Genomic DNA, 26,967 nt, shown 5'->3' on the forward strand with positions numbered 1-26,967 from the left:
GACGACGTGCGTGCGGTGCGGTACCATCAAAAAGTCTTGACAAATCATCGATTACTGTCAAATTAAATAAATTATCGTATTAGAAATAAAATAACAGTACAATCTGTGATATTATCTCTGGGATTGATGTCCTCCACAAATCGTCAACAAATCCGATTAAACCAGACAGATAAATCATTCAAAATGAAATTGAGAATAACCTTAAAAATGATTAACTAACCAATTATTCAATTAATTATCCAATGTCAACCAAGATTTTGAAATTTTAATATTGAAATTAATAAATATTTCAAAATTATATTTTAAATTTTAAAAAATCATTTATCCCATTTTTTACATGGGTGAAATTGTTGATATATCATATAATATAATATAATACACCATTTTATTTAAAATAATGATTCGTCTAGAATGAGAAAAAAAATATTCTATTCATCAATTGAATTTAATTAAAGCAAAAAAATATAAATAAATGAAAATAAATGGTTAAAAATGGTAGCAAATGACTGAAGATGTTCTTTCATAATTGACTTCAGTGAAGACATTGATTTTTTATCCTTTAATTATCCCGGCAATAACCCGACTCTAGGTACCACCTAACGCGAGTTAATTAGTCCGGTAGGTTAATCATACTACCATTACAACTTGTCCGACATTCCACCGAATGTCCGCCCAATTATCCCAACTACTTGCTCTCCTTCTCTATTTCGCTCGTCTTCATCCACTCGTATTAATTAAATACTATCGGTCTGTACCCCTTTTTTTATTTAGTTTATCAACAAACGGATGCATTTGCTCTACAACTGTTGCAATGTGAAGCGGAAGTTCGGACAGAGATACTTCTTCCCATCTTTCTACGTCGACTTATTAGCGTCATTTGCAATTAAGTACGTGGGAATTAAACTTCGTCCATTATTTTTTCATTCCATCTCTTTTTGTTTATTTTTAACAATTCATTGAAGTTATCCAGTCGTTTGCATTAATCAGAGAGTAATAGAATAAAAATTAAAATAAAAGTTTAAATAAAACATAATAATAAAAGAAATTTAAAATCCCGAATGATGAAGTAATAAAAAAAATATATAATAACTTTAAATATTTTTATGGAATTCAAATTTATTTATTCCAGAGCCATTTTTATTATGCGTAATTATTGATAATGAATTTTATGAAAAAATGGTGGCGAATTTTTTTTTTGCAAGGCTAGATCATTTTTATTAATGCAAGAAAAATAAATATATGCAATCAATTCTGGACTCGAGTGATACTTAACTATTCATGAGTCAATTCTATTCTCATCTATTCTCAATTTATAATTAAGGCACTAGTTTTCCTGAGTACATAAAGATAAAGATTTAAAATAGGTGTTTAAAACGCTCGGTGGAGGGAAGGAGTTGTCAGTCGTCTGCAATTTTCTTTCCAATTGTTTTCAATTAATTTCTTGGTCATGATTTTTTGGCAGAAGATCTTCCTGCTGGTGGTAATTTTGGCAGCTGTCAGCCAGTGCAATTCTTTCAGTAAGACCAATATCATAAAATCCCAAAATCATCATCAATTTTTAATCAATCACCAAAAAATTAATACTCGTTACTTTCATTTTTATTTTAATAAATTGTTTATTTTAACGAAATCACTGATTATATTTTCAGGTTTTTGCCTCACCCATTCCGATTGTAAAGACGCGTGTGACGGTTCATTTGCACCGATTTGTCAATATTTTTTCTGCACTTGTTCACCCATCAATGATGCGGCGGGTTCTCCGGTAATTTTTTTTTTTTACCGAATTAATAATAATTAAATTTCCATCTCCTTTCATTTTAATTACCTTTTTCAGAGTGATACCACTGACGCGTGATCAGACGACTGTCAAAAACTCAGGAGATAATGATGTAATGAAATTTGAAAAATAAAATAATTAAACAATTAACTGCATTTTATGATTATTTGTTATGGTAATTTTGGAATCATCAAAATTAATATTAGTATATACAATATAAATGGAATAAATAAATAAATAAAATAAGGTGAATAAAAATAGGCGGAAGTCCCAGTAGAAAATTGTGGAAGGATTTGCAAATTTTGTAATCACATTTGCATGAGGAAATTCATAATCTTTTAAATGTTCAATAGAATGTTGTCTTATCTCCACGGAATATCATCACAATTTTATCAATAATGATAAATACCGGGGTGTCATGAAATCGGCGTATGTCCATGTCAAAGTCGAGGAAATAAAATCAGTCCTCCGTCAGATTTTGTTGACGATTTTTCCTCAGAAATTCTATCGTCATGATTCCTCAACGAAAACTGGTGCTCTTGCTGATAACATCCGTCGCCATGATAGATGCAATAAGTAAATTACATAAACAATAACTGAAAAATTTACAGTAAAAAAAAAACATAAAAAAAAATTCCAAAACGATTGATTCTGAAGAAATTGAGATTCTGGTAAAACCAAAAATTTTTTAAATAATCCACAACTCGTCGAACTCCATAAAAAATGGTTAAATATTTATGCAAAAAAATATAGAATAATAAAATTATCATGAAATATTTTCATGCAAGTGTTAGAATAATTCTAATTTCAAAATGAGAGTGAGAATTTCTTGAGAGCAAAAACGTTTTGCCATTACTGAACGTCAATTTCAGGTGGTGTGAATTTAACTGTAAATAAATTTTAATAACAAATAGTTGTCCGTGTGACCGTGAAATTAATGGAAATGATTTTCAATAGCTTTCTGCATCGCTCCCACAGATTGTATAGCACATTGTCCAGGGCGTTTCGTACCCATTTGCATGCTTGGACTCTGTACATGTGCACCACTGCCTCCTCCGTCTTCACCCGAGGTATTTGTTTATTTAAAAATCCTCCAACAATCTAGAATAGTACAGCCCATTTTTTCCGATCGACGCGCGCAAATTTTACGATTTTATCCCAAAAATTGCGCGAATAAATCGTTTTTCACTCCCAATCCCAAAAATATAACAATAATATCATTTTATAAATAAATAAAAGTCCTACATAATTATTTTTCCCTCCAGAATGCAACGAAATCTGATTGACCATCGGCGCGTGACTCCTGGAAAATGACTGGAAATTTTTTTGCGAAATTGTAATCGAGTGAATAAAATTAATATCATGGAATTATTTCAATGCAGTAATTTTCCTTTAAGGAATGGTTTTTCCCTTGAAATATTATCAATTTCCACAGTAATTACCATCGATGCTAATTACCCACATGACAAGCTTATCAGTGATTCCCAAGGAAATCGATTCAGTATTTGCCATCAGTTTCAACACAACAGTTCGTCGTAATGATTCTAAAAAAATTATTATTTCTATTTTTCATTATTGGAATGATGTGGGCCTCGACGTACGGTACGTGCAATTACCAATTACCACGACAAAATTGGAATGACAATTAAAATAATTCCCGATTCCTCAATTTCCCCTTTTTTTCTGTATTTTTTTTGTTGAAAAAAAAAATGATGACTCGACGTGCGGTAATTAATTGAAGAATAATTTTTTTAACAGCTGATTGTACAGAGGATTCTGAATGCAATAAATATTGTCCGATACATGGAACTATTGGTTCGTGCCAGGAGAATGAATGTCACTGCCCACAGGCACCCGAGGAATAACGCAAACAATTAAATATTTGCGATAATTAATAAATTAAACAACGACTCTTCAAAAATTGTTGCGACTTCTCAATAAATTGTAATTTGGAAATCAATAAAATTATATAATCCATTAAAAAAATAATAATATACAAAAAAAAAGTCGCGATATTTTCATTTAATTATTCCCATTAAACAAATTTTGTTTATGAATTAAAAAATGCGTTGTCGTTAATTTTTTTATTGTAGTTTTAATATTTTTATGTTATTGTATTTTTTACTGAATACTATTGACAATTAGTTTTTACGGAATTTTCATGATAATTTTTGTGGTAATCGCAGGGATTAATAGCGCATTCAGCTACTTCGAATTCATTATGCAAATATAAATAATATAAACAATTGTTTTCCTCAATTTCATTCACGAACATCTGGCATTAGTAATTCAAAATTCATGAGAATATTTCAGTAGCAAGTACGACTTGACAGGAATTGCTGACAATTTCATAACGAGAAGGAAAATTATTCTGGTAAACTTTATTCATTAATTTCTACTCGACAAATTTACTTGATTAACATAATTAATTAATCCAACGACTCAACATAAATAAATATTCGGCGTAGAAAAAAATTTACTTGAGTCAATTAATTGTTAGTAAAAAGTAAATTTATTTGGGAAAAATAAATATTTTCCTTGGTGCAGAGTTATGATTCTCCAAGAGCTGATTCTCCTGATTCTCGGAGTAACGATGGCCAACGCGATTAGTAAGTATTTTTTGGAATATATTTTAGGATTCAGTTTATTTAATCTTTCGGTTTAAAATAGCTTTCTGCTTGACCCATACGGATTGCCTGACAGATTGCCGCGGACCATTCGTTCCTGTCTGTATATTGGGCCTCTGCACCTGTTCACCAATTCTATCTTGAGTAAATGAAATGATATATCAATATTAAATTCCACGTTACAACAAATTTTCAATAATATCTGCAGTTTTTCTGCGCAAAAGTCTAATTTTTGTATTTTTCTCAGGAATTCCACCGCAGGCCACAAATTCCAATTCTGAATTCCCATTCTTCCACTGAAGTTGACAATTATTTTTTCTTATCACTGGAGTAATTACTATTTTCCACGTCATAATGCGGAAGACTACATTTATCATGAATTAATAAAAACAATGAGACATCAAATGATATTTAACATTATTATTAAAATTTTTTTCTATGATCGAAAAATCGGTAAAAAATCGGTTAAAAAATCGGTGAAAAATCGGTAAAAATTATCCAAAAAATAAGTAATAATATGGGGAATGGACTCCGATAGCTTGGATTTGTTGGAATCGAACCCCCGGAAATATCTCCTCGACTCCCACATCTCCAAGGACTAAAATGATTTCTCTTTTTTTTTTTCTCGTGTGGTCCGACAACCCCGAGAATAAATTCTGGGGATGTGGCAATTAGGGAACGTGACCAGTCTCTTCACCTTCATTTTTGTGTATCCCTGGACACCTCCTCGACGTATTTTCCATGGGAATGACTATCGGGTTACCGAGATCGGTATCAGGCCCTCACCGGGTTCAGTGTTAAATGATCTCGCGGGTCAGGGGATACGTTTCGTACTTATTTCTTTTTTTTTTTTTTTCAACGTATTTCTGACGCAAATTGTCTTTGATCTGAATTTACTAGTCATTTATTTGGCTTTATTGCTAATAAATTTTGGGGAATTTAACCGTTAATTTGTTATCGCTGGATCTGAATTGCGAGAGGCGCGACGAGGAGTTCGTTAAACTCATTTATTTCAACTTTTTTTTTATTAATTATTCGCATTTTTCGCGGTTATTTTTCAAAACTAGTTGAAAAATTTTATTTCGCGGAATTTTTCCGTGGGACGTACATTAAATAATTAAGCACTTCAACCATTAATTTAAATTGCACATTAAAAATAATTATTACTTTCATTATATCTGTTTAATGTCTAATAATAATGATAATTCCTAATTTGGCAGAGGGGAAGTTGATTGAAAAAAAATTAATTCAATGATTAAAATCGGTAGCAATAATAAATGAATAATGATTAAAAAATAAATTGATCAGAGTGACAATTTATTTTCTTTTTCATTATATACGGATGGATTTTAATTGACGGATATCATCTCGGAAATAAAATTGCCGGCGAATTATTTTTTTTTGCGCAATGAAATTAAGAGATCGCGACTTGAGGCTTATGATCTGGGCAGAATGCCCTGAAGGCTAACGAGGATCGGCCAACACCTCCTTATCCTTATCTCAGCCCTCGTTACCGTTATAATTCTTCGGCGAGAGACGAGCCAGGCGTTAATTATCGTACACCCAACCTCTCCCCAGTCATTTATCACCGCAATTGTTTATTTCCTCGGGATTTAATTTTTTTTTCCGAGGCGACACTTACGCAAGGGTGAGTACGCTAATTGTCATTGTCACTGTGATTACCAAAATAATCTGAAACCTCAATAATTGCGGGGAAAAAAAATGTACCGGCCATTTTTTCTCTGGACTAATTAGTTCCGCGAAAATAATCGCGATAAATGATTCAAAATAAAATATCAAAAATAAAAAAAAAGATTAATTTGCAATTTATTAATTAACTTTCATCAACATCAATAATTCATTTGCTTAAATTCAAATTCGAATTTAAGTTTGAGTTTGAATTTCTTCATTTTTAATTTTTAATTTTTCAACTTTAATTGCGATTTGATCTTTTAATTTTTTTTTTATTTTCAATTTTTTGTTCAACTTTTTATTTTCATTCTCCCCTCGGTATAAATAAAAGCATAAATCACCCGCATCTGATAAAACCCGTTGTTTGCAATTTTTTCGAGTATCGGCGACGCATCTGTAGCGACAGAATCTCCACCTGTTCTCAACCCCATGAATGTACACCGGGGGGTTAATTCCTCCTCTCAATGGGGTACGTCGTATTCTCCTCTTTATTAAGTGTTATCCCGTGTGCATCTGTCACAATCACTCCAGCATTGTCGATGATCCCAAGGGTTGATGAATGAAATGCCACGTGCTTCGCCCTCACAAATCCCCGATGTAACACGAGATCACTATCCATTACACGATGTGGAGCACTTTTTTCACCCATTTTTTTCACCTCTCGTGTTTCAAGCGGCACTCGTCAGAAAAAAAAAAGACCACTCCAAAAAAGCGCCAGCCCTTCCTTTCAATCTCTTCTCAAAAAAAAAAAAACCCAGAGAATAATTGCATCCAAAAAATCTCAAAATTATTCCCACCGAATGATGAATTAAAAGAGGATTTAATGTGACGAAAATCAAATAAAAATTTTGGGTTTCAAAAACATAAATTGAGAGAGTTGGAAAATTTTTGGAATTAATTGTCCACCGCAAATCAAAAATGGGAGGAAATAATTAATCGTGGATTAATTCATGAATTAATGGTGATGATTCCCTATCAATTGCAATCACTTCATGTGTTATTAATTAATGAATCAACTGAATGAAAAAAAGGAATGAGGGCGTGTAATTATTGAGGTGTAACGCGAAACAATCATTGAATGAATTTTAATTCGGGTTGAGTAATTAGGTTTAATACGGGGTAGACTCACACGACGGGAGACGTTATCTTTACAATCGTAATTATAACGTCAGGAGATATATATTGTTGGGAGTATCGCATGTGGTCATTCAATGATAAAATTAATGGGTGAAATCGATGGTTCAATAAGCCCCGGCAGAGACGTATAGATTGATTAATCCCGAGAGATAATTGCTGGTCAATCTCATGTTCAATTTTCGATAATTGATGATCGGGAGATGAAATCGCTGCCCAAAAAAGTAATTGATAATTTATCAGAAGAATTCAGAATAATCCCTTTTCAAATTGCAATTTTGAAAATTCAGGCTAGAGAATTTTTTCAAAATACTTTAGTTTTCTTTATCGTTTTATCGGATTTAACTGGAGCATCACCCAGATGGTATTCCCCCATGGATATATTTTTTACTCCGAGTTCACTAATTCGCTGAACCCACGTGGTTCGTTCAAACTGAATTAAATGGACCCCGTGACGGGCATCTGAACAAATTTATTGCCGATATAAACCGAGAATGAGAGAGACCCCCCGCCATGCACCAGAGGCAACAAAAAAATTGTCTTGCTTCCGCAGTGCTCTTCACTAAGTACCGTGACATCGGTATACCATACCGAAGACCAGAGCCTCCCCTTTCCCAGTGGTTTGATAAAAAAAAAAAAAATATATAATGCATCGAGATGTGAGGATGCCGATCGATCGAAGAAGTATAAACGACGCCTCGCTAACGGAATGGAAAACGCGGTTTCTCCTATTAAGTATTCATTAATTTTCGTTAATGGTAATACGGGGAAACATGTATGGGTTCTCAAGATTTTCGGTATAAGAATTATTGATAGTCGGTGAGAGGACGGATGGGTCGAACCGGAAAATTCAATTGGAGGTGGAAAATGAAGGATCAATGATAAAATTTTATTTTTTAGTTAATGATAAATTAAAAATATATTATATATTCAGTATTTCGATGAGCTCTTGGTGACCCCTGAAACCCCTGAAGATGCCGTCCTCAGGGACATGCACATCAGCCCCGGGGTTTTGTCGAGGAGGCGTATCACTCCTGCGGTTCACCGCATGTCCAACACGACCCGCTCTCCTCTCTCAGGTGAAACCATCATTACGCGGTATATACAAGTGCATCTTGACTCTCCGGTTTTGCCCCCGCATAACGTGTACACATACCTCCCACTTCCCACCTCCCACCCTCGATCATCGGGAGATGAACCGTGACCGCCGACGAGAAATTTCCGGTCAATGTTTCCGGTGATTTCTCGAGGCAGAATGTTCGATCGAAGGATGCGGTTCATCATCGATAGTGATCTACAGCCTGAGCGTGCAATCGTGTTCATGTTCCTTAGGGGATGGGGGTCACATGTCACGGGGATCAGGTCAAATGATTAGGAAATATTCGGCCATTTTTTTATTCCATTGCCTGTTCTTCCCTTTTATGATGCTCCTTCGTACACACCTTCACTAATTCCGCGATTCCGCGATGAACCACATTTTCATCAACTCTCTAAATGTTAAATTAGGCAACAAAACAGAATGAACTTCACGCTATTTAGAAATTCGTTCCAGTCTCAATCACCGTGTCATTTCCCATTGTTTTTTTTTTTCCCGTGGGTCGAAGCGAAAAAATATCTAGCGCCAAACTGCCTCCATCAGTCTGTTTCATCTGAGGTGCGAGAGTCCGAGCTAACTCAGACAAGAATCAGTTGGCTATCTTTCGGGGTCGTGTCGGTTCCACGGGGAGTTAGGCACGGGGTTAGTCCACAATAAGCCCGCCCACTGCGACAAGAGAGGAAGAGAGGAGCGAACTGTTCTCGCTGGGGAATCAAATAAAAAGATTGACTTTGAAGAATGAAATCTAAAGAAAAGAATAGCTTTACAGCTGATTTAATTGGACTCCCGGATCTTTCCATTGTTGGTGCGGGCTTCATTGTCAGCTGAATTCCCCAATAAGATTTTACAATCAACAATCCAAACTCTCTTATTCTCCCAATGAATTTCTCAATTTAATCCTAGATTGTTTTTTTGTCAATGACAATTAATGATTAATTATTTAATTTATGGTTGGGACATTATTGTTATGCAATTGGTAGAGTGGATTTGAGAGTTATATTAATTGATGGAATTGAAACAACTGCGATGAGAAGTTAATCCTTAATTCGAGTAGAAACCATTGATACATCATGTTCGACATGTTCACGTGTACATGGAGTATCGGTTGTATCCCAACTTGAATAGATGATCGATGTGTTCGAGGGGATATGGACCAGCGGCTCCCAGCAGTTCTCGTAAGGCATTATCTCCTCCTAGTCGTCGGGATTTCTTCTCGTCATTAATCTATCAAACCGGGTACACGTCTCAGCCTCACGGTCAATTCACGTCGGTGTGGCTTTGTCAGAGTCTAGTTATCGAGCTGTGGAACACGCTTGTGACGGTGTAAATCGGGATGATAATCAATATCTGACAGATGTCGGTTTTAATATTTTCATATATTTTAATATATCTTTGAATATTTTTTCAACCTCGGGAATCTCGGAATGGAATTCATCTTTCGTAACTCACTATTTTTCATACTCATACTTCATCTCATATCTTTGACATTCAGGCTGTTGACCCATAGACCCAATTTGACCCACAGCTTTGACCTTTACTCTGAATCACCTGATGGATTCTGATGTCTTCCGAAAAGAAATCTGAAATTCGACGGTTCAAAATGATAAAAATTATTGAAATAGGTAGGGGTCAAATTCGAGGGTGAAATCAGGATCGATGAGGGTCAATTTCAGGCTGAACAGCTGAAAAATCGATGTTTTCAGGTGAAGAACGTAGCAATAAGACAGTCTCATCAAATCTAGTTTTTGAACGGTGGCGCTGGTGTGACACTGGTACACGCGGTAGCGTATCGGCCAAGAAAAACCTTTTGACATGAAATATTTATTGTTGAGTACGTTTTCATCTTTGTACGAACCGAGAGTCGAATGACCTCGTTCGTCCTCTCTACATCGTGATCGTCACGAAGGCGCACAGAACACCGAGAATATATCCAACAGGATCCTCTTTGGCTCGAGTAAGGTGGAAAAAGAATTACGGGGCACGCGGCAGGAATGAAGTTGAATATACACCGAGATAGTATGTGTGGGGCTGACGCGGATTTTATCCGCCTCGAAAACTCACTGTTATTCAGAGGGCTCTTGCCATAAACCCATTGGTGTATACCGGGTGATAAATCAAACCCTCGGCAACGGAGACCTCGTGGATTATATGCGCGCATTATGCCGCGTCATAACGATATTGCTTTATCAACAAACGGCCAACCTTTCAATTCTTTATATTCACCATGAAAATAAATAATCTGACGTCTCCGAGGGGCAATTAGTCAATGCTTAAGGTAACGGTATCGATTCACCAATTATTCACCAAGAATTTTATACTAATCATGAAAATGTTAAGAATTTCAAGTTGTCAGTCTATTTTTTTTATCTTTTTTCTGTTTAAAAATTCCAATCATTTCGATTTTTCTCATTCTGGGATTTCCCCTCTTTTTTAATTCAAAGGGAATTTTTTGACAGTTTAAATACGCCTCTGAGATATTAACCGCTATAATGACACGTCATTATAGATGAATACTCTAAACGCCTGCAGATAGCGTTAATTGGTGTCTCTGGGTGATTAGGGCCTGATAGCGGGCCTATCTTTTTTTTTTCTCCTATCGACACTATATTTTTCGGCCAGGCACTACTAAAATTGATAAGAGACACCCTTTTTCCGGCTACCAAATAGAACAATCAATTTTAATCTCGGATTTATTTAATTAATAAATATTTTTAAAGATGAACGAGTCAACAATGAAATTTTCATTTTCAAAATAATTTCCAATATTTCTTATTCAACCCAAAAATTAATTCCATTTGATAAACAAATGTAAAAAAATAGATGATGCCAACAACTGAGGAACAACGATAGACGCACGAACGAGCGTTACAAAGAGAGATTGGATCAGAGAAAACGGTAGGTGGTCCAGTGCTCCAGCATCCACTGTCTGAAAAATCTCAACTCCTCTTTTCATTCTATCTGGTCTCAACCATTCTCACTCACCCCGACCATTGGCATCTTCTCCAACACACACGTGATACGAGGAACTCGTTTACCAAAGGCCCCCTATTCCCTTCTCTGGCTTTAGCTCTCATTTCCAATACTCAGGAGTTTGAAGGCGCAAACGGGAGCCCAACACCAACAAACCGATACCATATCGCAACAATCGCACTCAATAAAAAATCTAACATGAATTTTCAATTTAAATTATTTTACCGCCAAATTCCATTGGATCGTCATTTTTTCCGTTAGGAATTTCAGTCCGTCTTGAAATTTCATTGGTAACCAACAGGTACAATTTTTGTTTCAAATAAATTATCAATTTTTAAATAATATTTTTTTTTTTCAGTGATCATGAATCTAAGCAGTCCCTCTGGGCAATCATTCCAGGCCCTCAATATTATCGATTGTAACGTACGATTGTCTCGTGATCGATATATCCTCGACCTCGTTTTCACGTGTAATTTATTTGTGGCGGCGTAATTCAAATATTGAGTCATTGATGATTGAAATTGTGAGGAAAAACGGGTGCTTTCACCTGTTTTTATGATTTTCAATTGAATTTTTATTGAAATATGACTGAAAAAATTGTGAGTTATTTAAAAAAAATGAATGGAAATGAGAAAAATTCAATAGATCGACCCCGAAATTTCAATTTTCTCCAAGAAATGAAAAAAGTAGGTGAACACAATCATGAACCACTGAAGTCCTCATAATTTCCAATTTAGTAAATAGCCAGAGGACAAATAAAAATTCCAAAAATCCCGCGAAATGAAGAGAATTAAATTCTCATGATTAGCCCGTACCCACGGAATATTTTACCATAAAAAAATCTATGTAAATTCCTCGACAATTTTTCTAACAATAAATTTCATCGATTTCATGACCGAATGAAAAAAAAAACCGCAAGCTGTTGAAATGTCAGGGGAGATCTAATCTAAAAAATCCCAGAATGTAAATAAAATGTAAGTGTTAAAATATCCTTGAGGTAATACAATCAGAGAATTACGTATCGTCAAAATATATTCCGATCTACCTGTTGGCCATAGAGTCATTCCCAGCAGTCATCAAATTCCCCGAGTCGAGTGAAACACGTTAAAACCGATATTCGATGGTTTTTTTTATCTCCAGAGACAGAAACCGTAGATTCTACTTAATTTATTTTTATGTACAATCTCTCTCATCGCGTATCTCACGTCGCGTGGATGAGGATGAATCATCCTCCAGGTGCCTCAAACATTTACTCAGACAAAAGCCACTGCCTGCTGATCATAGTCATACCGATTTTTTTCAAAATCATTAATTTCAGTATTTGTAATTAATATAAATCCGTGATTGGTTAAAATTTTTAACAATTAAATACCCTGCAAATAAAAATAAAATAATTTAATGACTCGAAACGATTTTTTGAATAATTGAAGTTTGAAAATCCGGCGCCAACTTCACGCGACTCGGTGACCAATCTGGGATCGAGGATCGGACTTCGGCGGTATCGATATATATCGATCGATTTTTTGTCTCCGGGATAAAATACTTGGGGATATCTCAGAATATTTAACGAGAATTCGTAGTTTCACCGCTGTTATTTCATAAATGGATCGATCTCTTGATTTCCCTGAGACAAAAAGAGTGAAATTAAATTAAAAAATTATTGCATCCATTCTCCCTCTCAAAAAAAAATTGGAGGTCGTTACGGTTGTCGGCACGAGCTTCACGCAAAAATCTCGGCAATTAGCCTCGATCCGATTTCCTTCACGGTTCGTCCGTCATTTTTTGTCTCCCCTTCATTTTCCCACCCTCTCCTTGAATTTTTCATCTTTCATTCGACAACAAGAATATCAGTCTTCCAGATATCCAGAAACTTTAAATAATAAATTTCAAAATATCTGATTGAAAAAAAAATACAATAAATAAATAAAAATAAAAATAATTAATACAGAAGAATTTCACAACTTTCCACCGGAAAAAAAGCCACAAAAAATTCCCGGAGCTACACCCAAAAATGCAATGTCGATTTTATTGATTGATCGGTCGATCGGAGTCGATCGATTTCTTTTATTGCGAGAGATCCATCGACCCACGGCCCTCGGAAATTGGGTGGAGCCGGTCGAAATAAAGAGCGGAACCAAAAAAAAAATATGCAAGAGAGAAAATGACAGGCACCGGTTTGGCACCACGCAGCGATCGTTAAACGGAGATCAGATTAGAAACAAAACGATCCGAATTCCGAGAGAAGTCTGGAGAAGTTGTCGCTCGAGTTATCGAGGAGAACCTGTTCCCCCAAAAATCCATTCCTACGCGAGTTTCAAGTGTTACAGCACGGCATTTTCATAATTATAATTTTAATCGGTAAGTCATTGTTCTAAGATAACAAAAAAATTCATCCATCATTTTTTCTTTAATGAGAACAAATAGAAATGAAATCAAATCGAAGGAAAATAGAAAAATGAATTTTCCCAGGATTTATTTTGTTGATAAAAACGTAATTCTTGGATCTTGCCGATTTTCCACACAGATAAAATAAAATCGGATAGAAAAATTAAAAATTCTAGAGTAATAACCTAGAAAATTATTATTAAAAATGGGAAAAGTTTGAGAGGCAATGCACTGTCCTATTAATCTCACTCAAGCCCCCAGTAATTACACGCCGATTTTTCAGTTACCGGAGCCTGTGGAAAAAAAAATATATACAACAGATAAAACCACAAGGCAAAAGCCGAGGGAAAATGAATCAAAGAATCTGGCGAGAGGGTAAGGGAATCGAAACACGATCGTGTCTGCATTGAGACTCCATTTCGAGAATACCAGAAGAGTTGAACTGAGAAACCGGTATTTTCGTGCAACACCGGGCAAACGTTAAAGCGGCCCAATAATTAAGCGCGATTGGACTCGTAAAAGTTCCGAGTCGATATTCGTTGAGAAAAAAAAAAACCAAAACAGCGAATGAATTAAAAATAAAAACCATTGAGATGATTTTTTTTAATCAATCGATTCTGAATAATCGGTATTCCGATCGGACGACCGATCTATCCGTGCAAAATTCAATCGACTTATCTTAATTAAAATTTCATTAACATCCAGAATTTCTCGTTCTGTCAATTAAAGCTATTGAAATTTTCGGATATTTATCCGGTGTGGGAAATATTTTCCGAAATTTATTCCAAGAGATAGTGAATTAATACAGGAAATCGTTCCTTATCTCTCGAGAAAAAATACCGATTGCAGAAGCCGAGACACTCGATTTTCTCGCGGTTAAACCACGCCTCGACTTCCCACCCAACTGGTAGCAATCGATAAATGCAATTAATTATAATCACCCTCCCCCCACTCTCCCCCCGTTCGCCAATACTCGTGTAATTGTCCTACAGGCGTGCGATACAAATGAATTTATTAGTACTCTCAACTTCATTGAGTATAAAAAAAATTCTCTCACCAATAAAAACCGATCCAAACCGATTTTCAAATTTTTAATAACCATAGATTCAAGGAAAATCATCAAAAATAATAAAAAAATTCATGATGAATAATTATATGGTGATGGATACCGATTTTTAATCTCGATATTAAATTAATGAAAAGAGATCGCCCTGAATTTCCAGGAGATAATTTCCCCGTCGATGTCTCATTGATTGATACCGATCAGACGGAAGTCCCTTTATTAATAAATTCGTTCCATACGACAGCTCATTAATTACTCACCAAGAATATTCCGTAATGACTCCACCTGTCACTTTGGAAGAAAAAAAAAACTGGAATAAACACATTAATCTATTACTCGATCATGACATATTCCACCAAAAAAATCGATTCCCGGTTGGTTCTGCCTGTCAAAGTAATTCCATAATTACCCGGTACAGACTGACCATTGGTTTTTCATAGTGAATAATAGGTGGACGTTGGTCAGGGGAATGGAATTCGAAGGATTCACGGGGATTTAACGGAGAGGCTTTCTGCCATTCTGCATTTTGGGTGTCTGGCTTTGCGATTCTGATCGTTAAACAAAGATCAGATTGGCGAGCCCTCGAGACCATCTCCGGAATTCGCAAACGAGAGATACATTTGGCCATTGGAAGAGGGATATTCTCACCAATGAGGTATTACATTTTTTCCATTCTCCCCCTCCAGATAATTGTAATAAATAATTATTTTAGATATAAAAAAAAATTTTTCATTCATTCCATTGCAATAATTCTGCGAAGCCAATAAATAACGCGATTGAAAATCGATGGTAGAAAAATAGTTCGGTTTTTCTCTTTCATCTATATTAGTCCCTCCATCGATTGATATCTGAAAAATGCCGAAGTTGACGCTTTTAACTTCGTGAGAGCGTGGGATACATGACGGACATCTCGAGTATGTGGGCAGTTTTGTCCTTTATGTCGTTCCTCATAATTTTTTTTTTTATCCCCCTCCGGACAATTCGCCTCGGGTCTTGTATCCCCTTCCTCGTTTCCTCAACACCGGGGAGTCGACGGGTTACGACCTGCGATCTTTATTTCGAAATACTACCGATCACCACTGCTCATTCAATACAGACACCGAAGATACCAGACGTGCCCCCTTTTCTTTCGAAATTGGCAATAAACCGGGCATATTTTCACCACGGGGGACTAATACACTTTCCCTTCGTGATACCTATTATATATAGAAATGAATTTGTACTCATAAATTGGAGTTGACGTCGTGGAAACAATCCGCAAACCTTGAAAATTCGCCGAATTTTTTCACCTGCCAAAAAAAAAAATATACTAACTTTTTGATATAAAATTATGGAAAAATTGAAAAAGGACTGAAAGAATTATGAATTCGAGTATTTTTACCCTCCGATTTTTATTCGCAGTAAAATTCTGATTTTTTGCAAAATCACATTTTTTGATTTTTATTAAATATCAAATTGGAGTTAAATTGGAGTTGACGTCGCGGAAATAATTCGCAAACTGCCAAAATTCGTGGAATTTTTGCCGCAGGCAATAGCAAATCGAATCACGCGTGCAAAAACGAGAAATGAGAGATTAGAATTTTTGATATAAAAATGTGAGAAAGTTGAATTTCAAAATGATCAAGCTAAATATTAAAATATTGTGAGTCTAACTGAAATAGACATCAGACTCTCGGATTTCACCGTAGGAGAATAAAGGAACGAGAAAATTGGTCATAAAATCAATTAGCTCAATTGATCCATCAAATTAAATGACACCTAACTCCCCAATAAAATCAATTATCACGTCAATTAGTCCCCATCCTCGATAACCAATAAACCCATCAACGGAGCCATTCTAATAAAACCACCCGCAATAAAATGTCCCATAACCCCTCACTCCTCTTAAATACCCAATAAACTCGTGGACATCAGCAGGAAGTGCGGAACATCCTGAACATCACCTCTGAAAATATCGAGTTTCTGATCTCAATTTAAATCCCCCATTTTCCGCACTACAACAACAATAATCACCCATAATTACCAATAATTCTCCAATAATCATTTTCAAAATAAAATTCTCCCCCTCCAAAAAATCGCACTCACTCCCCCATTTTATTTTTATTTTTCATTGACCGATCAATCACAATTGTCCGAGTTCCGCCATTCTGTTAATCTCAAAAATAAATAAAAAAATAAATAAACGACTGAGTGTTGCCCTTTTAAAAAGAATAATCTCCAAAAAATATTAGACAGTAAATTGACCGCAATTTGTGAGAAGCAATTTCCACGAATATTGCCACCCATTGAAAAGGTATTTAATACTCGAGTGGTTAAAATCAAAGGGTGATTATCCCCCTTAAAGCCCGCCATTTTCTAACCACAATTGTCCATTAATAGTAACTCCTCACCGATGGTTTTTGCCGATCGGAATCCACCGAACGTGGTAGCTCTTTATTTTAATGCCCACCGCTCGATTCGTTTCAATTTCGATGGCATCGAATGCTCAAGTGGAAGATTGGCTCTGGAAAGATAACGGAATCGGTGCAGAATAAACTCAAGCCTGAAAATAATAATAAACCAAGAAGGAAGTGGATAAAGGAAGAGTAACACGAGCGAATGGGTAAAAATGAGGTGTCAGGTAAGAGGGTAAGTTAAAAAATAAATAAATAAATAAAAAAATGAGTAAAAATATATGGTATGAATACAGACTAATACCTCGAGGATAAAAAGTTATGCTGGGGCCTCGAGGCACCAATACACTCTCGTAAGTGCAGGAGCAATGGATAATTGGTATCGTAAAACTTAAAAGTAGCTTGAGCACTGAGTTATCTGTGAAACGGGACACTCCAGTGGCACTGGCAACGCACCTTGTTGCTTATTGGTTCCAACATCACGAGTGAAATGAATTTCGTACGTCTATCGCTCCACTGCTCCAGGGCACACCATGTCTCACTCCTAGCTGCCAGCGAGGATTCTCAAGATTTTCTGGTTGAATTAATCGCCGGTATGAGAGACAACTGTGTGAACCTAGTTCAATATTCACATAGTGATGGCGAAAATCATTTTTATATTTTATCTGAGGGAATTCAGTGATGGCAGGTATACCGTTAGAATTCCATTCGGTAAATATTATCCAGTGGCATTTTCAAATAATGGGGATTGACTCGGGGGGTCATTGGGCCGTCAATTGTTGGAAAATTATTCATTGATTTAGCACAATTTTCATCATGCAAAGACCAAAAACATTGACCTCACATTCACTTATCAAATGGCATGGGAGAAAAATTCATACATTTTTTTTTCCTCGAGATTGAAAAATGGAAAAATTGAAAAATTGAAAAATTGAAAAATAGTGATTCACATGTCCATCAAAACAACTCGCCCCAGCGTGACGTCTCATCTTTTTTATTCGGAATAATTAAGCCTCTAATTAAAGCATCTTGGCATTTTTTTAGCTCGACATTTTCGGCGTCCCGTGGGGTTATCATAACGAGGCGAGCCACGGAAACGAGAATAAAGTTCCAAGCGATGGGTGAAAAGAGCCTTGGCCTCTTGGGGTCCCCTCCTCTTCTTCTTCTTGCACTTCTCGTCCTGCTGGTACGATTTATCTTCGGTTGAGTCGCCCTCTCCCTCTGGACGCCGCTGCAATCCACCCGTGTATTTCTCTTGCTAACACGAGAGATACTCGGTGCTCCTTCTCGTCGCAAGGCGCGGTGTACCTGTCTAGTCGGGAGTATAGGCCCCATGAAAAACCCTACTGCATATCCCACTGGTTAAAGTATCCCCCTCCTACCTCATTCTCCTCTTCACTCTCCACAGCAACTCCCTTCCTTGTATCTACACTAGAATCGTAAAGCCAAGCTTTACGAGCCGTCCGAGAAATTAATACACGTGTCTCGGAGAGAACAGCAACGAGAATTCGGGTAACGATGTGTACCGGCTGATATGAGACCTGCTAACATTCATCTTTTTATTTTTATTATTTTTAACCATTTATTTTATGAAATTTTATTTCCTTCACTGGCTGCCATTGATCAAAAAATAAACCACCGAGTATTAATTTTTATTTTTACCTCTAATTATTGTAGACTATCGTGGCCCCTAGACCCTAGACAATACCGGAAATACAATCAATTGATAATTTATCAGTGGAAAGTCAAGTAAAAAATTCAGAGACAGACTCAACGAAAAATGCATCATCAATTACTCATCCATGTTTCACATGGTGAGGCTCCTGGAGTATATGGCCCCATCGAGCTAATTGATCGCCTGCAATCCGAAATGCAAAAGCATTTTCCTCCCTTCATTACTCCTATAACGAACAATAAAACGTGGGTAGGTCGTGTAATGACCCACGTCTCACAGGTACGTCAGCCGATGGAAGAGTAACGAGAGATGTTAGAGAGTACGTAGTTCAGTTTCACCAACGGTAGAGGCTTTTTTTGCATACTCAACAACTCGCCTGCCCATCGTCATCCCCGTGATGATTATTAAATGAACGACCGGTTGTACCATAAAATATGCAAATAATTTCACCATCCATTGAATTTTTTACATCTCGATAAATAAATCACGGATAAACAGAAAATGGAGGGGCATCATTGAAAATACTCAAAGCATTCAATTGTTAAAAACAATTGGACAATTAATTCGTTAACAATCGCTAATATCCGCTTGCGCAAAATGGCGGGAAATAATTAAATTGCCATACAACATTTAAATTGGATAGAGTGAAAAAAATAGTAATTGTTTTTCTGGGCAATTGTGGAACGCTCGTCTCTCCTTGTAATTATCTCAAATGAATAAATGTTAAATGCCCAACGCGAATTTAATGAAGGCGGCATTGCTGAAGAAAGTTGAAGAGGCCCCCGATGATTGGTATCGGAGTCAAGGACCCCCGTGGGGCCCATGATGTATCGATTCCCATACGCTCCTGGAGAATCTACTGGACAACCCTATCCCCCACATCATCAGGCCCCATGAACTCAATTCTCCAATTCTGTAACCCCAAATTCACACCCCGAGGGGGCCCATTCCATTTGCGATACCCTAGAATAATTTTTTATCTCGACGTGTCAATGCCAGAGCTCCACCAAAAAACAACCGTTTAAATAGACTCATCCCTAGAGCCAATTGATCTATAAATAATTTATATAAATTCATTAATCTCCGACGGATAAGTCACTCCATCGATTCATCGATTTGTTCTCACACTTTGAAAATAATTACTCATTAAATAGTGACGGTTAAACGCTTCGATTTTCTTCCAAGTTTTTGTCGTTAAGTAAATTCAATTAACAGAGTATGTAAATAATTAAAAAAAATCGGTTAATTAGTGAGATCGATGGGAGAGCCGAGTGATTTGCATTATCAGTTTTCTGGGGAGTAAATCCGCGACATAACGCCACAGGAAACTCACAAATTGCCGGTAGAAATTTAATGTAAAAAAATGATTAATTTTTTTTTTTTATTCTAGTTTGACTCACCTGCGTCTGGTGTTAATTAGAACGAATTATCCAGCCTCCCCACGGTGCAAACAAGGGTCGTTGTCCTCGTAGCAACTGAAACTACTCATACCTTATGTACAAAGCTCAAGCCCTGAAGTACCAGGTACATGGTACTTCATGTACAACATTTTCAAATGCAATGCTCAACAGTAAATACGTTACGCATGGACGATTGAACTCGTGTCTGGCTAATAAGGATCCGTTTCTCCTGCACTTTTAATTTATCGCCAATTCTGCACATGACCGTGATTTCAAAGAATTGATACATCATGATTGGAGGCGGCAAATGGACCTCTGAGTATAAATTACTGTGTCCAATTTGACAAAGGGGGAAACAATTGCCGGTGAAGAGGTGAGAAAAAATTTCAACGGGGGAACACGTGAGTAAATGTAACTCGATGAATTTGTTACGCATTTTCAGACTGATTGTTCCTCTCTCAATAAATTTCATCCATTCAAATAAAAAGATAAATCAATATGAGAGATATTTTTCGAGTGCGGAATAATATAGACATCTTTCTATTAAATTTTTTTTTAATATTTTCAATTTTCTCACGTTCCATATGAATAAAAAATGCCTAATCACCACCCACCACTCCACCCCCCACTGCATTCCACACCCCCAAATAAATCCGCGATCTCTGAAAATATATTTTCTCACAGTAGAAAATCCGCACTCGAAATAGTATGACCAATAGTGGGCGTGAACCATCACGAATAATGGCCGATTCGATTTCGATTAATAACCCTTCCCCCCTTTTGATAATTCACGACGCTTCCGGCGTGACCCCATACCCCCCTATAATGTTGCAAGTAGACATCACACTGGGGCAGTTGAAAACAGTGGTATATCCAGCGTTGAATCACGAATCCAAGGATAGAAGAATGAGAGAAAAAGAAGTGGCGAGGGGATGGCGGGGGGGTGGCTTAAAAAAAAAAAATAGAGATAAAAGAAATGGTAAACTCTCGCGCGATGCCGGCGCAGGCAATACAGCAGGAGCAAGGGCATGCGCGCAAAGCCGCCGGTTAATCGCCAGTTTTACGCTTTTTACAACAGCGCCTAGCCTTCTTTCGTTCCAAGATCATTTTCCCACAGAGCCCGCGGGGCCTCATCGGCGATTGGCTTCGTTGAGGTATCTCTCCCCGAGGCGTACCACATCATCTCATCTCTCTCACTCCACCATCAAATGCCGATTCGCAATAATCACTCTGTCCCTCTCATTTTGCCACTAGGGACCCCCGGCAAACCACCGGTTCCGGGGCATCGCCTCCTTGAATCTCGTTCCGCTTTTCGCCATTGCGCACGAAACACACAGCCCGAGGTGGCATTGCACCAGCCCAACGAGTAATCATCCCTGGGTACTGATTTCATTGGTGAATTATGACGACAAATGGAGCAACCGGTGGATCTGTCACGTGTTGTCCAGTTATGCTCATCGGTCTGTCATTAGCGACGGGCCCACAGCACCCCGGACGTAACGATAACTTAAAAACATGCATAATATCCAGCCACGGGGACCACAAAGGCGTAGCCAATCGCCGCTATTATCCACCATAATCACAAATTGTCGACGCCCGGTGAATACCAGAAGCGGTAATACCCCATTGGGCCCAATAACCGTGGAAAAATCTGTCAAGATAAGAGAATTGTTCATTGTTGGTTGTCGATGATCTTCGATATATTTCACGCGATATAATACAATAACATTGTACAAGGGTACATGAGCAGAACGTGATGGCGATCACGATATGAGTAAAAGAATTTAAAAAAAAGAGAGAGAGAGAGAGAGGGGCTACGGGTAATCTATCCAATTATCGTTTTGATCAGCTAGGTAGAATGTAGCGCCGGGGCCCTATGACGGCGGTGTCCATATTGCAATAGCCCGCGGTCATGCACTCGCGGAAGGGTGAGCACGGGGGAGGAGGAGGACTACAGTGGCAGAGAGAAAGAAAACCGGCTGGAGAGAGAGAGAGAGAGAGAGACTGGGGCCCAGACCTGTGGCCCAGACGGGCCCCGGGATACAGGATGATGCTTGAGGGATGCGCGCGCTCACAGATCAGAAACAAACGTCGAGAGTTTGCCCATTGGGCATTCTCAGCCACGAGGTGCACCAGGGAGGGCCCAAGGGTGGGCCCGACGCTGGGCCTTGCGCAATAATCTGCCATCCCCACTCTTGCGCATGCCACCACGCGATTGCCACTTTGTGGAGTGCCCTGTAATGGCGCTCGTGGCTTTTCTCTCTCGATAGCTGTCTCGCTTCGGCGCGGGTGTGCCTGATGCGATTCTCGGGGGGGACTCCTTCGGGCCCTAACACAGGAATTGCCGCTGGGCCTTTCACCGTGCTCGGGCCTTCGGGCTACGGGTCACGACCCCAACGTGGTCCACTACCTCGGTTGTTATTTTTTTTTTTTTCTTTCTCTCTCTCTTTTAACTTTTTCGCTCGAGGTCTTTTATTCTTCAATAATTTTAGGGCTCTCACTCACTCGCCGGGAGTGTCTTTATGAGGCTCTTGCTTCTTTTCATGGAGAGTCGCGAGTGGATGGACAGACAGGCGATCACGATCCTCGTTATGGGACGGGTCTTGCCAGCGGTGGGAATTTTGAGGGAAGTGCGTCAAGGGGATTTAAAAGGAATTAGTATTTTCGTCACGGGGTTTTAACCCTCCCTCAATTATTTTATGGCGATCATCACCTGGTGGTGAATTAGGGTGAATGCAGAGGCTCTTGGAAAATCGTTTTTCATTTTTTTGAGAATAAAGTACATCATGCCAAAGTTTAAATGAGTTATCAACAATATCGTTTGAGAGATGTCAATCATTCGTGTTATCGATTGTGACTGAACAAAATATTTTAAATAATCCATTGATAATTACGAAGATTTGGCTGTGTTGATCCAATTGAGGAAGGAGTGGACTCTGGTGTAGACGTCCGGATATCCGATTCCGCACAACGGAGAGAAGGAGACAATACCGATCACTCGATTATTGTAGACTAGAGGACTGCCGCTGTCCCCCTGAAACATTAATCATGTGATCTAAGTTAGAACCGGAAATTTTACGATTCATTGGATGGACCCTCACCTCGCAGAATCCCCGATTTTTCCCGTCCAATCCGCATATTTGATCACTGAAGACTCGTCCGTCCTTCCGATTGCACTCGTCATTAGTGATAACAGAAACATCAGCTTTCTGAAGAATAGTGGGACGCTCAGCATTGTGATCTCTAGCGATCCATCCAAATCCAGAAAGCATGGCATCAACTGCCCGATCAATTGACGACGTTGGTAGATCGATTTTACTCTGACTTCTACCGAAAGTCAAACGGTCTGCAAGCTAATCATCGATTGTGATGATGACAAGCTAGATGTATCATAGAAGTCTGAAGACTTGTGAAACGGGTCGGAATGAAGGAAGAGTCATGTACAAAAATGATGCATTACCTCGACCACTGCAATATCATTTCTCCATCTAGTGGCCGCTCCTCTCTGGAAGTTCTCGTGTGCTGTGACTTTGGCCACTCGATGAGTCTCACCACCTACATATTTACTGATACTCCCAGTGATAACGCTTAAATTCTGGACGTAGGGCACCGGATATTTGTCGACGAAGCAGTGAGCTGCGGTGAGAATATGACGATCGCTGATGATGGCACCACCGCAGATGTGGAGACCGTCGTACTGGATCGACACCATCCACGGGAATTCACCAAGATGTGCCTCAGTTCCCAGCAAAATCCCAGTGGCAGGTGCTGTTCCACCTGAGTACAACGGAACAATCCATCAAAGGTAATAGCAGCCCGAATCAATTCATTTTATTCATTCAGATAATTGCTCGTGAAAAAATTATCGCAAACACATGACAACACATTTTCTTGCTCTTGTACCTTGCACCAGGTCTTCATAATCATCAATCATTGATGGACAAGGAAATTACCCAGGAGACGGCGTCTTCCCTTCAATAATTTCATCGTAATGAGTACTTTGTATTGATTAATAACTTATTTCTCACTCACCAGCAATAATCCCGAGGACGAACAGATGGAAGATAGCCATTGTAATTGTAGAGTGACGAACAGAGACACTCCGCACGAGATATCGCTCTTTTATACCGTCTGGCTTTAACCACTTGTCACGTAATATTCTCTTGTATTTGTACTCAAATCCCGAATTTTTGGGTAATTAATTCGGTCGATTACGCAACACATGTGGAGCTCTTTTAATGACAGAGAGGGGAATGACAGATATCGGGACATTGCAATAACAGATTTTTGGAAGAACTGGTTTAATCCTCGTATTGACATTTATCTTTTTTTTATTAATTTGAATTTTCTTTTATGAAGTTCAGGTACTTGTGGACTCGAGTGTAAGTATCGGGATAGCCTATTCCACAGGAGATCCCGAACGAAACAATTCCGATGACTTCGTTGTTGTAGATTAATGGGCCTCCGCTGTCTCCCTGGAGTCCAATAGAAATTATCATTTTAATTCAATAATTATTAAAATTATTTAGAGGAAATGATAAAATGACTGGGAAGCCCACGAATGCCCAGATTTTTTACTCTGCATGGATTATTTAATATTATTCTTATAATTTTTTTCTCACATTGCAAAATCCCGTGCCTCTCCCATCGAATCCACACATCTGAGTCTCCAAAATGCTGGCGTCCTTTTTGTTGCAGTCGTCATTGGTCAGAACCGTGACATTTCTCTTCTGAAGATGATCAGCTTCCGGTCCGAATTTCGTTGCCGATCCCCATCCAGCGAGAACACCAACAACTCCACCGGGAGTTGGACCCGTTGGCAGTCCCACCGTCTTGACTTTTTCGGTCATGATGATCGGGGTCATCAGCTTAAAATTAAAATGAACGGACGAATCATCGAGGGGTTGATCAATTTGAATTTTAGATCGATCCTTACACTGATAACAGCGATATCATGCTTCCATCTGGTATCAGGACCTCTGGAGAATTCACTGTGGGGTACGACTTTATTCGCCAAATGGAGATCGCCGTCTTCTTGTCTCTTCAGGGCACCAGTGGCGATTGTTAAACCTTCGGTGTACGGGGGATCAACTCTTCCAACGAAGCAATGGGCTGCAGTCAATATTTTTTTAACTCCGATAATTGCACCACCGCAGAAGTGAACACCATTTCTCCGGAGGGACACGATGTATGGGAATTCTCCAGTCGCTGCATCCACTCTGGGAGAATCCGTCGTCTTCGGGAGGATTTTTCCTGGTAAATCAGCAGCTATCCAAAAATCATGTCTGAATAATTGCAGTAGGGCAACAGATCATAAAATAATTCTTGAAAATGAAGGATTTCGAAAAAATCGGTAAAGATAACTTATCGTAAAAATTGCCGATCATAATATTCACCTTGACAGATTGTCAAACCGATCACCACAACCAACACAAGCCTCACCAGTCGCATCATCTCGGGGTGTGATTAGACTAAAGTCTCATTTATTTTACATGAACATCGGTATCAGTTATATTTTCCCCAGAATTCTCAGAAAGCAACTCGAGATCATGCTCACGCAACCGGGTCAATTTTTTCGTTTCATCCTCGCGATAACGAGTGCTTGAAAATGGAAACATGATATCACTGCAATGTGCACCGATGAGGGGACATGAATAATTAATATAATTTTATTAAATTCACTGATAAATCGTTCTGCATAAAAAAAAATCCACCGATCGCCCCTATCTTTGAATATTAATACAATAATCACTACCAATAACATTCACAATAATAATAAGAAAAAATATAATAATTTTCGTCACTCCAATTTTTTCTAAAAAAATGATAATTGAAATTCAAAATTGAAACTTATGTTTTTAATTATAATTATTTTTTCTATCATTATTATTATTATTATTATATATTTTAAGGAATGGGAAATGCCGAGGGAATAGAAAATCGAGAGCGCTGAAATGACTTGAGTACAAATAACAGGGAGAATTATGGGTAATCGAAGAGAGGGTGATCGGTACTTGGAGTTTACCTACTTCAATGGAACCTAGTTTTGGTACACGACTCCTCAAGAGATGCCTCGTTTACACGGTAATAACAAGCCACGATGGAAGATCTATCGGTTTTACCCGTGAGTTCTACCCCACATTCACCCAGCCATTTTATTAACGCTCTCGATTTAATATCGTGACTTGCCTTCATTAACCCGCGCGAATTCGGATAGCGATAGTTATGAGAATCATGAGGGACAATTGGGTTATAGTATCGAGAAAATTGTTTGTAAATCGATTTCACTATTAATAATATCTAATTTCTGACGAATTGTTTATGAATTAAATTTTTTTAAATCCACCCACCACCCCTAATTACCGTAATAATCCCTATGAATTGTACTCACCGAAAAAAAAATATGAGTTTCGATGGTACGACCGGACACAACCGGTCTCAGAAAATTGAAAAATAATTCGAGCGAAGACACGGAGAGGTAGATATATTTTTCGTACCTCAGAAGCACTGGTTACCCACCCCCTTGCCGCCCAACCGCTGGGTAATTCACATTTCTTGCGGATGTCTTGTCGAAATCGCGGTTTTACGGAGGACGGGGTGAGCAAGGGAGAGATGATAAAAATGCAAAAAGAACTCAGGGACTTGCACGCACTCAAACTCATACCCATAACCCCCTTTCTCCCCTTTCCTCCTCCTTCCTCCTCATTCCTCCCCCTTCCTCCCCCTTCCTCACCCTTCCTCCCCCTTCCTCACCC

The 26,967-nt window shown here is 38.1% G+C and overlaps 2 protein-coding genes and 2 long non-coding RNA genes across 5 annotated transcripts; 2 read left to right on the forward strand and 2 right to left on the reverse strand.

Annotated features, from left to right (window-relative positions):
- The first annotated feature begins 2,224 nt into the window (after positions 1-2,224).
- On the forward strand, positions 2,225-3,602 carry LOC105270667 (uncharacterized). Its single transcript, XR_892580.1, has 4 exons — positions 2,225-2,353; positions 2,735-2,847; positions 3,043-3,379; positions 3,536-3,602. It is a non-coding gene; the product is annotated as an uncharacterized lncRNA (long non-coding RNA).
- Positions 3,603-4,068: 466 nt separating this feature from the next.
- LOC105270668 (uncharacterized) lies at positions 4,069-4,809 on the forward strand. The gene is made up of 4 exons (XR_892581.1): positions 4,069-4,151; positions 4,325-4,386; positions 4,448-4,548; positions 4,652-4,809. It is a non-coding gene; the product is annotated as an uncharacterized lncRNA (long non-coding RNA).
- Positions 4,810-22,962: 18,153 nt separating this feature from the next.
- On the reverse strand, positions 22,963-24,334 carry LOC105270670 (chymotrypsin-1). Of its 2 annotated transcripts, XM_011311765.1 has the most exons (5): positions 24,245-24,334; positions 24,116-24,184; positions 23,673-23,989; positions 23,314-23,565; positions 22,963-23,246 (listed from the first exon to the last, which is right to left on the reverse strand). In XM_011311765.1, exons 2-5 carry the CDS (start codon positions 24,144-24,146, stop codon positions 23,103-23,105), a joined length of 744 nt encoding a protein of 247 aa, XP_011310067.1. In that variant the 5' UTR covers positions 24,147-24,184; positions 24,245-24,334; the 3' UTR covers positions 22,963-23,102. The 2 variants fall into 2 exon arrangements, with proteins under 2 accessions (XP_011310067.1, XP_011310066.1); XM_011311764.1 differs by lacking the exon at positions 24,116-24,184.
- Positions 24,335-24,423: 89 nt separating this feature from the next.
- LOC105270669 (chymotrypsin-2-like) lies at positions 24,424-25,719 on the reverse strand. Its single transcript, XM_011311763.1, has 4 exons — positions 25,609-25,719; positions 25,149-25,480; positions 24,835-25,080; positions 24,424-24,687 (listed from the first exon to the last, which is right to left on the reverse strand). The coding sequence occupies exons 1-4, from the start codon at positions 25,664-25,666 to the stop codon at positions 24,547-24,549; spliced, it is 777 nt and encodes a 258-aa protein (XP_011310065.1). The 5' UTR covers positions 25,667-25,719; the 3' UTR covers positions 24,424-24,546.
- Between the last annotated feature and the right edge of the window lie 1,248 nt (positions 25,720-26,967).

This window comes from Fopius arisanus, unplaced genomic scaffold (assembly GCF_000806365.1).
Source record: "Fopius arisanus strain USDA-PBARC FA_bdor unplaced genomic scaffold, ASM80636v1 scaffold00092, whole genome shotgun sequence".
Classification (NCBI taxonomy): domain Eukaryota; kingdom Metazoa; phylum Arthropoda; class Insecta; order Hymenoptera; family Braconidae; genus Fopius; species Fopius arisanus.